The sequence below is a fragment of the Lepus europaeus genome, chromosome 23, assembly GCF_033115175.1.
Source record: "Lepus europaeus isolate LE1 chromosome 23, mLepTim1.pri, whole genome shotgun sequence".
NCBI classification, from domain to species: domain Eukaryota; kingdom Metazoa; phylum Chordata; class Mammalia; order Lagomorpha; family Leporidae; genus Lepus; species Lepus europaeus.
Window position 1 is genome coordinate 20,477,078 of NC_084849.1, and position 12,449 is coordinate 20,489,526.

Below are 12,449 nucleotides of genomic sequence, written 5' to 3' on the forward strand. Positions count from 1 at the left end.
CAGATGAGGCCTTCCGGGGCTTCCTGGTTTGGGCACGGCGGCCCCGGTCAGGGCCACGTGGGCTGTTAGAGCCTCCTGGCCGAGCCCTGCGAGGTGAGGGCCTGGGCTGCTGACCCCTCGCCCGGGCGCCCTGTACCCCTCGGGGGGGAGGGGCACTCAGCGGCTGCCACCATCTTCCTCTGCACACGTTCCAGGCAGGGGTCCCCGGTGTCACCCATTCTAAGATGTGCACATTCAAAATGGATTTTAATCAGAGAGAAAGAGATCTTCCATCTGCTGGTTCACTCCCCAAATGGCCGGGGCGGGAGCCGGGCACCCCCTCCGGGGCTCCCACGTGGGTGGTAGGTGGTCTGACGTGGGACGCACGTGGCCTCGGGGTGGCCCCGAAGCCCGCCGGGAGTTCACAGTCCGCTGCCTCTGGGAGTGGAGGGACTTCAGCGTCGCGGTCCCGCGTGGGAGAAAAGCTGTGCACGCGCCCGGGAGCGCATCGTGGGTTTCAGCAAACGCGGACGCAGAAGGACGAGCGGCAAACGTGGCGGGGGGTCGGCGCTCTGGGCAGCACAGGGGCAGCTGCCGGGGCCTTGCGGACCGCAAGGAACGCGCTCAGCGAGGGGCGGGGGGCTCCCCCGGAGCGCGCGGCCGCGGAGCCCTGGCGGGGTCTGGGGGCGCGGGCGCGCGCGGGCGCGGGCGCGGCGCGCAGGGGCACGCGCGGCGGAAGGCCCGTCGGAACTGCGAGCCCAGGAAGGCGTAGAGCAGCGGGTTGAGCGCCGAGTTGCTGTAGGACAGGCCGTGCGCGCACGTCTTGAGCGCGTAGGCGGCGTAGCTGCGCGGGTGCCAGGCGCCGGCGGGGCCCAGCGCCTGCAGCACCAGGAACAGCTGGATGGGGCCCCAGCAGGCCGCGAAGAGCAGGACCACGGCCGCCACCAGCCTGGAGACCCTGGCCCGCACGGCCCCCGCGCGCGCCGCCAGCAGGTGCCCCTGCGGGCGCGGGAAGGGGCGTCAGAGGAAGCGCGGGGCCGCCGCCCCTCCCCACGCCCGCGAGGCCGCGCACCTGCAAGCCGCCGTCGGCGGGCGCTGGGCGCAGGGCGGCCCTGCCCAGGTGGCGCAGCATGGCCCCGTAGCAGGCGCAGGTGGCCAGCAGCGGCAGCAGGTACAGCGCCAGGAGGTTGAAGAGCGCGAAGGCGCGCTCGAGCGCGCGGCTGGGGAAGGCTTCGCTGCAGTAGGTGCGCGGCCCAGGCGAGAGGCGGTGCAGGGCGAGCACCGGCGCTGACACAGCCGCCGAGCCTGCGCCGGGGCCCGCGTGAGCTCCGCGCCCGCCCGGGGCTTCACGGAGCCGGGTCCGGCCCATGGCCCGGACCTCTGGCCTGGTCGGAAGCTCCGCGCCCATTTTCCCGAACGCCCGGCCTCGCCGCCGCCCCCCCCCCAACGTGCGGCCGCGCCCACCACTCACCCAGCCAGATCCCCAGGCTGACGCCCAGCGCCAGGCGCGGCGTGCGGCGGTGCAGGGCGCGCAGCGGGAACACCGTCACGTACCAGCGGTCCACGCTCATGGCTGTCAGCGTGGCGCACGTGGCCTGCACCGAGACCTGGAAAAGCCGGGACCCCCCGCCGTCCTCCCTGCCGGGAGCCCACCTGTCGCTCCACGCAGGCACGCGGAGGGGTGTCCGGTGGCCACGGAGGCAAGGGACCAGAGGAGCACGGGAGGGAGCGAGGGGAGGGAGCCTCTGGGGGTTGCCTGGTACCCCGGGCCTGACCTTGGGAGGGGGCACCCTGGGCTGCGGGGCCGGCGGGAGAGCAGCTGCAGATCCCCGCCTCCTGAGACCCCTCCCCCCCTGCGCTAAGGCCAGGCTCGGCCCCGCCCCCACATTGTGGCCCCGCCCACGAGTCCGGTCCCGCCCACATCAGGCTCCTCCCAATGCTCCCCGGCCCAGCCCACGCACAGATTCCTCCCAGCGAGCCCTGCCCCTCCCCAAGGCTCCTCCCAGAACACCCAGGCCCCGCCCACAGTGGGCCACACCAGGCTCCTCCCAGAACACCCAGCGCCCCACCCACACCAGGCTCCTTCCAGCGCTCCGCCCACAACAAGCTCCTCTCAGCCCCGCCCCTCCCCACAGGCTCTTCCCAGAGCACCAGGCCCCGCCTACAGCGGGCCCCTCCCAGCACCCCGCCCACACCAGGCTCCTCCCAGAACACCCAGCGCCCCATCCTCACCAGGCTCTTCCCAGCCCCGTTCCTCCCCAAGGCTCCTCCCAGACCACCCAAGCTCCGCCCACAAGGCTCCTCCCAATCAGGCCCCGCCCACAAGGCTCCTCCCCGGCACCACCAGGCTCGCACCTGCTGGATGTAGTTGACGAACTTGCACATGAAGGCGCCCAGCACCCAGGCGGGCAGCGGGTAGAGCAGGGCGGTGAAGGGCACGCAGCACAGCAGGAAGGTCACGTCGGTGGCCGCCAGGTTGGCTGCGGGGGCGGGCGGACGCTCGAGGCCCCGCCCCGGGCCCCCCCCAAGTGCCCGGGCACCTGCCGCCGGAGGAGGGGCGCCCTGCATGGCCGACGCCGCCGTCACCCCCGCCCTGGCCCAGGAGCCGGGCTCACGCCCCCCACCGCCCCGCACGGACCTGCAGGCTGAGGCCCCAGGAGCCCCGCACGCAGGTCCAAAAGGGCTCGGCGCTCCTGGCGCCTTGGGCGGGATCGCTCCTGCTCCGCGAGGGGCAGCTCCGGGCCCGGCCGCGCACGCGCCTTGACCCTTGCGCAGAGACAGCCCCAGGCCCCCGGGGAGCGGCGCGAGGAGACTCCCCCTCCCCGGGGGTGCAGGACGCGGCACCGCCGGGCGCCCTCACCGATGTAGAAGTTGGTCACGGTCCGCATCCGCTTCTGGCGGCAGACCACGTAGATGACCAGCGAGTTCCCGGCCAGGCCCACCAGCATGAGTGCCCCGAACAGGAGCGGCACCAGCCAGGCGTCCACCGGCCACGCAGCAGGCGCCGCGCCCTGCGAGGCGTTGGCGCTGCAGCCCGGGCAGCCCGATGCGTTGGCCGGCGCCCACCAGGACGCGGGGGAACTCGACGCCGCCTCGGCGCCCATGGCCTCGCAGTCTGCTCCCAGGGAGGCTGTGGGCTGCAGGCCGTCGGTCCCGGAGCACCGCAGAGCCGCACTTTTATGTCCCGGCACCCCCTCCCTCTCCCTGGCCTCCTGCTGCCCCGCGACCGCTGGCCAATCCCTGCCCGCGCCCCCCGCACCTGCACCCCAGCTTCCCCTCTTCTCGCCGCCCGCCCGGGGTGCAGGCGCAGGTGGACACCTGCGGGAGGTCCTGCGGGAGGCCGGGGGTTGCCAAGGGCAACCAGGAGAGGGGGGCCGGGCCGCAGGGGCGCCGCTCCGCAGGACCCTGGGAGTGGGGACGGTCAGGGCAGGTGAGGCTGTCCTGAGCCTGGTGGATGCTGCCCGGCCGTGAGTGACCCTGCAGGTGGGGGACAGCAGGGCTGTAGCCAGGAGCTCCACGGGAGCTCCCACGTGGGCAGCAGGGGCCAAGCGTCTGGGCCCTCGCCTGCTGCTGCTGCCTCCCAGGGTGTGCACGAGCAGGAAGCTGGGCCAGGGAGCACAGCCAGACTCGGACCCAGGCCAGGCTGTGTCTTGCAGACTCTGCACGCCCACCCGTTTCCTCCTGCCATCCCTAAAGGTCATTCGCCTGAAACTTCCGGAAAACAGGGACAAGCCCCTTTGGGGTGACCGGGAGGGAGGGGCTGGGAGAGGGGTGCCGACCTCCCAGGGACAGGCCCTGGGGTGACCAGGCCCTGGACAAGGGCCAGCCACCAGCTCCTCCTGTCCATCTGCCCCAGCCCAGCCCCCAGGCACCCGGTGGTCCCCAAAGTGTCACTGCTGGGTCCCCTGTGTGAACCGGAGCTGTGCGGGCCTCCTCCCGGGGTTCCCGCCAGGCCAGGTGGGACCTAGCAGGATGGGGACTGAAAGGCTCGGGACGCCAGGTTCCACGGCGGGTCCGCCGCCGGCCGCCCCTGCCCACGGGGCCTCCGTGGGTCACCGCTGGTCCGCATGCGCCTGGTCGTTGGCTGCAAGAAGAAACCGCAACAGGCCGACGGCAGCGGGGGCTGCCCTGTGCGGTTTTGGGGGTGAGCGACCCAGGGCAGACGTCCCACCCCGCGCCGCGGGGCCGCCCCGCGCCCGGCCCGCAGGCCCCGCCCCGGCCCGCCTCTGGCGGCCGTCACTTCCTGCCGGGCCGGGGAAGGCCCTGCCGGGCGGCGGGGACAACAACGACGACGGCGACCGAGCCATGGTCGCCCCCGGGAACCCGGACGGCGGCCCGGAGGCGGCGACGGCGGCGGGGGGCGCCGCGAGCGGACGGCGGACGCTGTGAGCGCGCGCGGCCGGACCCCTCCCCTCCCCGGGTACCCCAGGCCCCGCTTCGCCCCTGCGGCGAGCCCCTGGCCCCCAGACCCGGCGGGTGGCGGCTTCACTGGTACCTGGGCACTCACCTGGCCCCCGCGCCTCCCCCCTGTCCCGCACACCCGTGTTTCCGGCGCGGGGGCACCTGTCCCCGCCTGGACCTCCCACCGGGCCCCCGCGCGAGCGTGCGGCCGCGGGTCTGGGGGCTCCACCGGTGGCCGCCGCGCACCTGGGCAGCCAGCGCCTTGCACCTGCAGGCCGGGCCAGGCCTCTGCTTGGCGCGAGGGCCCCCCGCGACCTCTTCCCGGGTGGACTGGGCTCTTCGGTTTTCTCTGGGTTAGCACCGAGGTGGGGGCGGGGACCTAAGCACCCGCGGACGCGAACCTCGTTCGTGGGCGCTCGCTGGGGTGGCGGGGGGGGGGGGCTTTGAGGGCGCACACCGCGGGGTGAGCCCCTGACAGGTTATTCCGCCCTCCGGGTCTGGGTTTCCTGCAATGGCCACATCGCCCTGAGTGGCCGCCGGTCCTTTATTGGGAGTTTCCCTAACGGCCTTGGAGGCCCAGCCGTCTGTTCCTGGTTGTGGTCATGACTGCACCTGGGCTGGGCTGCACCTTCCAAGGGGCCGCTGACCACCCAGATGGGCCCCTGGGGCCGCCTACGGTGGGCGGTGGGGCTGGACTCCAGCCCTGCTGGCCACCGCGGGGCCTCCTCGGGGCACTCACCTGCCAGCTACCCGGCCCTCCCCCCCCCCCCCCCCCCCGGCCCAGGGGCGGGGACTGCTGGGCACCCCCGCCGGCCCTGCCCTGGGCTGAGTCACGTCCACCCTGGCTTCCTGCTGGGGGACTTGGGAGGAGCCGGGCAGTGGCAGAGGTGTGTTTCCGCCCTGGGGAAGTGGGTTCTCATCTTGAGACTCTCAGGGGGTATGAGTGGGGGCACCAGAGTCTTCTCCCAGCCCCCAGCCTGGCCGACGTGCCCCTCCGTGGGGGCCGGCAGTTCCCACAACATCCCCTGCCGCTCTGCCTCTGCCGGTGCTCCTGCCCCCAGCTGTCCTGTGGTCTCGTTGGGTAAAGCAGGAAGCACTACCCTTAGGTGCGTGCGTGAGCCAAAGCTGCTGTGTCCAATTTAGGTTTATTTTATTTGCAAGAGAGAGAGAGAGAGAGAGAAAGAGAGAGGGAGGTCTTCCATCCACTGGTTCACTCCCCAGATGGCCACAATGCCCAGGGCTGGGCCAGGCTGAAGCCAGGAGCCAGGAGCTCCATCCGGGCCTCCCATGTGGGTGCAGGGGCCCAAGCACTTGGGCCATCATCCACTGCATCAGCAGGGGGCTGGGTGGAAGTGGAGCAGCCGGGACTCGAATCGGTGCCCGTGTGGGATGCCGCACTAGGTGGTGGCTTTTCCCACTGTGTCACAACTTGGTCCAGTAATTGGCTGGGGAGCAAACAAGTGAGCAGGGAGGGGGTGGGCGTGCAGAGGCCCCGGGGTGGCACCAGTGGAGACACCTGCTTCCCGCCTTGGTGGGAAGGAAGCAGCAAACATTTGCTGACCTGCCGCTGCTGGGCCCAGTGGAACGGCGAAGGTCAGAGCCTGGAGTGACTTTGGGATTCCCTGGGCAGAGAGGGGGTGAATCCCAGGCTCGCGGCTTCAAGGCACGGGGGACAGGAAGTGCAGGGGGGAAACGGGGTTCAGTGAGCTTCCCGCCTGGAAGCTGTTTTGTGTCTTTGCCACATCATCTGTTGGGTTTTTCTGCACCAGAACGCACGTGGCGTTGCCATCCCACAGGGTGTCTGACGCGCCCTGGTTCGGGTGCACAGCGTTGCTGGTTCAGCCAGGCGCTGGGCCCTTCCCGGGGTGCTGAGGGGGTGCACCCCTGGTCCCGCTCCTGAGCCAGCACAGGTGTTTCTGGGCTCCGCCCACCCCCACCTGGCAGCACTGGAGAAGAGCAGGGCCAGTGGGGGCTTTGGGGGAAGCCGGGGGCCACGTTCACATCGACTCCACCCCTGGCGTGTGGGGTGCAGGGCAGAGCCCGTTCCTCGGCTCCTCGGCTTCCTCTTCTGGGGTGTGGAGGTTCCGGGGCTCCCCGACAGCCCCTGGGATGTGGCCACTGTTATCAGCCCAGAGCAGCTGCCGGGGCGGAGCCTGGGAAGGCCGTGGTGAATCTGAGGTCTGGGCTGGGGGTGCCCTGGGTGGCAGCTCCTGGTGGAGTCTCACGGCGCCCATCCCAGCTCCTGGGGCGATGGCACAGACAGTGGAACACAAGCTCGTCACGGGGCAAAGGCTCAATCCAGGGACTTTGATCAGAAGCTGTGTGGCCTGGGGGTGGAGGTGAGCTCCCCGTCAGCAGAGGAAACCAAGCAGGCGTCGAGCCAGCTGGGCTCCCAGGGACTGCTGGGAGCCTCTCTGGAGAGGGGGTGGAGGTCGAGGCTGGGAGTTACGCACAGGCGGGGCTGGGATTCCAGCGCCCTGGGCAGCCCGGTGAGGACTGGGCCTCCGGCTTCCCCAGGCTGCTAGGGTTCCAGTCTGCCTCATGCCTCTACCTGGGTGGCCGCTGTTGGGTCCTTGTGTGTGGCAAGCTCATCTGCCCAGTAGATTCTCCATAGATTTTGCCTAAACAGCGTCCCAGACCACCTCCCGAGGGCCCGGGGGTCCGCAGCCTGCGTGGCTTTTGTCTATTTGACTTAGGCAGAGCAAGAGACAGGTGCCTTTCACCGGTGTGCTCCCCACACGGCCATGACAGCCGGGGCTGGGCCGACACCCAGCGCCAGGGGCTCCATCCAGGGCTCTGGTGTGGGTGGCAGGTGTACAGCCCTTGAACCACCACTGCTGCCTCCCGGGGTGCGCATTGAGATGTGGGACTCGAACCCAGCACTCGAATATGGCTACGGCCTGTTTGCTTTGTGCCGGGTGTGGGGGGGGCACCCATGGGTCTCAAGGGGCCAGGATTTTGTGCCTGTTGCTCACGTGTGTCTGGGCTGGGGCACAGTTTTCTGCAATGCAGTCCCCTGGCTCTCCCAGTCACTGGTCCTTTGTGAGACGGATGTGGGCACCTGCCGTGGGGGGGGAGTGTTGGGGAGGGGGGCTCAGCAGAGGCTTAGACAGAGCCAGGGGGCACACGCCAGCCCTGGGGGCGCCTGAGGAACCCCGCGCCGGGTGGGAGCAGCTCTGGTCCCCCAGACCCCACCGTGGGCTGCGGAGGTGCGGGCCTCTGAGCCTGGTGGGATCGTCCCCCGCGTGTCGTGGTCTCTGTCCCAGGCTGATGAGAGTCCACCCGCGGCCCCCTCCCCGGCCCGCTCCCGGGTGCCTGCTGGGCCCTGGGCACCGCCTGCATGCCCACCATGGGACCCAGCGGGAGGCTTGGCCCGGCCAGCTGAGCCTCCCTCCTTAATGCCTTCTGCCTGGAGGGGGCCGGATTAGCTCGGAGGGGGTCTCTGCAGCCTCTCCCGTCCTGGCTCCTGGGGGTGGGGGCACTTGGCCATCCCCTTGAGCTTGCTGGGGGTGGGGCTGTTCTGGGTTGCCCACTGCTGGTTGAAACCAAATTTCCTGCTTCCCCAGAGCGGGCTGGTGCCGGGGCTCCCGGCTGCGGTGCCCTCTGGTCTGCAGCTGAAATGGTAAAGCTCAGGGCGGGCACAGGGGCCGGGTCTTCCCTCCCCCGAGCCTCAGTCTACCAGCCTGTCACCAAGGTTGTGCCAGAGCCCCGGGGTGGGATGGGCACGGCGCGAGAGGTTTTAAGAGTCCAGGGCTCCACTCGCGGGAGGAGTGAGCCTTGTTGCTGGGAGCCCTGCGGGGCCCCTGGCCCGTCTTGGTCCTGAAGCCCACCCCCTCCCCGCCTGCAGACCCCTGCCCGGCTGCCTGCCCACGCTGGCCAGCGCCCAGGTGAAGAGGCTGTCTGCCTCCAGGCGGAAACAGCACTTCATCAACCAGGCTGTGCGGAACTCGGACCTCGTGCCCAAGGCCAAGGGGCGCAAGAGCCTCCAGCGGCTGCAGAACAGTGAGTGGGCGCTGGGGAGACCCTGGGGGCTGGGGGAGACCCCCAGGGGGCAGGGAGACCCCGGGGGGTTGGGGGAGACCCCCCCATGGGGGAGACCCCGGAGGGCTAGGGAAATCCCAGGGGGGGGATGGGGGAGACGGGGGGGGGGGGAGACCCCGGGGGGGTGCTGGGGAAATCCCGGGGGGGGATGGGGAAGGCCCCGGGGGGGCTGGGGGAGACCCTGGGGGTGGGGAAGACCCCGGGGGATGGGGGAGACCCTGGAGGGCTGGGGGAGACCCTGGGGGTGGGGAAGACCCCGGGGTGATGGGGAGACCCCCAGGGTCTGCAGTATCGGCTCCCGGTTCTGGAGTGGGGGCTTCATGGGATGCGTAGGGGGAGGACGGGGAGTTCGCGCGGGGACAGGCAGCTAAGAGGGTATAGCCGGAAGAGGGGTCCTGGGGGCCCCGTGTCCCAGCCCCGGCCGGCCGCCGGCCCTTTCTTCCTAGCCCAGTACCTGCTGACCCTGCTGGAGGCCGACGGCGGCCCGCCGGGGCTGGAGGACGGGGACCTGACCCGGGCCGCAGCTCCGGGCATCTTCGCTGAAGCCTGTAACAACGCCAGCTACGTAGAGGTGAGGCCGGCTCCCTGCTCCCGGGGCAGGGGCACCCCTGAGCGTGGGGAGCGCGCAGGCCAGGGACGCGGTGCCTGGGAGCCGTGGACACAGCCAGGCAGCGTCCTGCGGCTCTGGAGGGAGGCCTCCAGGCCAGTCTAGACCACCTGCTGCCGCGCCTCGGGGGACGCTCTCATTCATCACAGGCCTTCCCTGGGCGCGGCCCGCCCTGCAGGTGTGGAACGACTTCATGAACCGCTCCGGGGAGGAGCAAGAGCGGGTGCTGCGCTACCTGGACAGCGATGGGCAGAGCAAGGCGCGGAGGAGGGGGCCGGGTCGCGGGGAGGACCGCCGGAGAGGTGCGGCCTGGGTGTGGGTGGACCCTGGCCTGGGCGGGGCCTGTTTGTGGGGGGCCAGGCTGGGGGGGGCTGCCTCATGGCCGCCCCCGCCCTGGTGTCTTGCAGAGGACCCGGCCTACACTCCCAGGGAGTGCTTCCAGCGCATCAGCCGGCGCCTGCGCGCGGTGCTCAAGCGGAGCCGCATCCCCATGGTGAGCGCGCGGCGTCTCCTGCACCTGCGCGGTGCCTGGTGCCTGGGGCGGCTGGGTGGCGCCTGGCGCGGTGCCCTCCGTGGCAGCTCAGCCGCCCACGCTTGCCCTGCCCTGGGAGGGTCAGCGTGAGCCAGGGCCGCGGCTGACCCCGTGTGGTCTGCAGGAGACGCTGGAGGCCTGGGAGGAGCGGCTGCTGCGGTTCTTCTCAGTGTCGCCGCAGGCGGTGTACACGGCCATGCTGGACGACAGGTGAGCGGGGGCTCGCGGGGGCTCGCGGGGGCTGCCCTGCGCGCGTGGCCTCGGCCCTCACGCGGCCTCCTCCACAGCTTCGAGAGGCTGCTGCTGCATGCCGTCTGCCAGTACATGGACCTCATCTCGGCCAGTAAGTGGCCCCCAGCCCCGCGGGCGGGCCCCCAGCCCGGCTGGGGGCGGGGCAGGGCACGCAGGACCTCCGAGCTCCTGGGGAGCCTGGCCCTGCATGGTGCCACTGCGGACACAACCGCCCCACGCGCTGGATCCCAGAGCTGGGGGAGATGGAGCCGGGCCTTAGGGAGTCCCTGGGGGGGTTGGCGGCTCCCAGATGCACAGGTACCCCCTTTCGGGGGGGCTGGGTCCTCATCTCACCCAGGGGGCTGGCCCCAGGTGCCCGGCTGGTCCTGCTGCCCACACCTGCCTCTCGCCCGCGGTTGCCACGGAGATGGTTTCCACGGCAACCCCGGGCCAGCTCCTCCCCTGTCTGCGGGAGCCCCGCCTGCCTTTGTTCCCCGAGTTGGGGGGGCTTCTCTGCGGGCCGAGCTATGGCCTGGGCAGGGGGGGGCTCTGGCACTGAGCTTGGGCGGGTGGGGGGGGCTGGGCTGCCGCGGCGGGGGTCCCTCATGGTTCATAGGCGAAGGCGGCTGGACACTCGTGGCCAGGCTCGGGGGTGACTGGCCCTGGGCTGCAGCGGCACGTGCAGCGGCCACCCCCGAGCCCCTCTGCTCCTCCACAGGTGCCGACCTGGAGGGCCGGCGGCAGATGAGGGTGAGCAACCGGCACCTGGACTTCTTGCCCCCGGGGCTGCTCCTGTCCGCCTACCTGGAGCAGCACAGCTGATGGCGCCGCGAGACCGCCTCGCCCTGTTTTTAGAATCTGTCCTGGACTCCTACCCCTCCTGCCCTGCCCCGCCCCGCGGCTCCTGCCCTGGGACTTGTATTTGGGCGAGGAGACCGGGCCTGGGCACCTCCACTTCTTTCAGTTTTCTCTGGCCCTGTCGGAAGCCCCTCCAGGGGAGGGAGGCTGAGTTTTTATCCCTTTTAATGCATTTGTTGTGATGTGTTGTAGGTTTTTAAATTTCCCTGTGGGTGGGAAAAGCCGCACCGCTGCCCCAGCCCTGGCTTGGCCGTCCCTGCCTCTCACTTGGATGGGGGTGGGGCACATCCCCATGAGCAGTTTGTCGTGTGTGTGTGCACACACGTGTGTCCATGCGTGTGCCCCGTGACCCAGGACAGAGGCTTTGTCCTGCAGGCCGGTTTTATGCGTTTTGTCCTCTGTGTGTGTGTGTGTGTGTGTCCCCACCGCGGGCCCCCTGCTCTACACCCCGCTGCCCCCTCACTGAGGTCCAGGACTTCCAGCCAGAAGCCTCTGCCCTCCGGTGGCCCCGCCCCCTGCCTGGCCCCGCCCCCTGCGTGGAGCTGGCCTGCACCCCTGTCCCCCGCGTGTGGCTTGTGCTTTGGGGAATGGGAAGGGTTTAATAAATTTCTGGTGCTCTGGCCTTGGGCTGTGCAGATGCTTCTATGGATGGGGGCTGGGCCCCCCGGCTCAGCCCCTCTCAGCTGCCCGGGTTCCCGTGGACAGAGGGGTCAGTGGCTGGAGTGACTCTGCAGGTGGCCACAGACACCCCCGGCGGCCTCACTGCAGGGCTGGCTTTGGCTCCTTCCTCTTCTGAAGTTGTATGTTTATTATCATTTTACCTGAAAGGCACATTTACACGGGGTGGGCCGGGGAGGATCTTCCATCTAAGACAGCAGTGACGGCCAAGGCTGGGCCAGGCTGGAGCCGGGAGCGCCACCCAGGTCTCCCACGTGGGTGCAGGGGCCCGGGCACCTGTCCGTCACTGCCGCCTTCCCGGGCCGTTAGCAGGGAGCTGGGCTGAAAGGGGAGCAGCCGGGGTGCCCGGTGTGGCCATTCTCAGACCTCCAGGGACCGTCTGTGGAGCCCCCTGCCCAGTTCTCAGCCTGCTGGACCCAGGCGTAGCCCAGCAGCTGAGCCCCAGGTTAAGCTCCCGACCGCACTGCCTGCTATGCACACCTGAGAGGCGGCAGTGCCCGCTCCAGTGCTGGGGGCCCTGCACCCACGTGGGGAACCCGGGTGGAGTCCAGGGCTCCTGCTTGGCCCAACCCCGGAGTGAACCAGCAGATGGGAGATCTCTCCCCCTCTCCCCCTCTCCCCGCTGCCTATCAGATAGGTAAGTGAAGCAATGTCACAGCGCTGCTGCGGCGACCGTGGCCCTGCCTGGCCCACCTGCAGCGCGAGAGCTCCGTGTCCCCCGGTGTGTCTGCTGTGTTCTGGGTTCAGTGGCCCCTGGTCCCGGGGCCGCCTTCTCACCTGCTCAGGTGTGTGTAGGGCAGAGGTCAAGAGCAGGCCGTGGGGCTGCAGAGTGGACGGTGTAGACCCACGGGATCCCGCGCTCGCCGCCCAGTCACGCACACCCCGCACGGATTCACAGCCGAGAGATCATTCACGCGCGACGGCTGCGGCTCCACGCGCACCAGGCCGGCTCCTCCTGCACGATGTTCGTGGGAAGGGGAAACAAAAATATGGAACGCTTCACGAATTTGCGTGTCATCCTTGCGCAGGGGCCATGCTAATCTTCTCTGTATCGTTCCAATTTTAGTATATGTGCTGCCGAAGCGAGCACAAATGGGGCTGGCCCTGGCCAAGTATTTAAGG

At 70.1% G+C, this 12,449-nt stretch overlaps 2 protein-coding genes and 1 non-coding gene across 5 annotated transcripts; 1 reads left to right on the plus strand and 2 right to left on the minus strand.

Moving 5' to 3' along the window:
- Window positions 1-603: 603 nt before the first annotated feature.
- Window positions 604-3,083, minus strand: KISS1R (KISS1 receptor). Its single transcript, XM_062182320.1, has 5 exons — window positions 2,840-3,083; window positions 2,335-2,459; window positions 1,451-1,586; window positions 1,052-1,284; window positions 604-978 (listed from the first exon to the last, which is right to left on the minus strand). Exons 1-5 carry the CDS (start codon window positions 3,081-3,083, stop codon window positions 604-606), a joined length of 1,113 nt encoding a protein of 370 aa, XP_062038304.1.
- Window positions 3,084-4,225: 1,142 nt separating this feature from the next.
- R3HDM4 (R3H domain containing 4) lies at window positions 4,226-11,269 on the plus strand. Of its 3 annotated transcripts, none has more exons than XM_062182432.1 (8): window positions 4,226-4,364; window positions 8,228-8,382; window positions 8,868-8,992; window positions 9,207-9,330; window positions 9,436-9,521; window positions 9,685-9,770; window positions 9,848-9,903; window positions 10,510-11,269. In XM_062182432.1, the coding sequence occupies exons 1-8, from the start codon at window positions 4,285-4,287 to the stop codon at window positions 10,611-10,613; spliced, it is 816 nt and encodes a 271-aa protein (XP_062038416.1). In that variant the 5' UTR covers window positions 4,226-4,284; the 3' UTR covers window positions 10,614-11,269. The 3 variants fall into 3 exon arrangements, with proteins under 3 accessions (XP_062038416.1, XP_062038417.1, XP_062038415.1); XM_062182431.1 differs by lacking the exon at window positions 4,226-4,364 and adding an exon at window positions 5,194-5,486; XM_062182433.1 differs by lacking the exons at window positions 4,226-4,364; window positions 9,207-9,330 and adding an exon at window positions 5,185-5,486.
- A 1,041-nt stretch (window positions 11,270-12,310) lies between these two features.
- Window positions 12,311-12,417, minus strand: LOC133752370 (U6 spliceosomal RNA). The gene has a single exon (XR_009864918.1). It is a non-coding gene; the product is annotated as a U6 spliceosomal RNA (small nuclear RNA).
- Window positions 12,418-12,449: the final 32 nt, after the last annotated feature.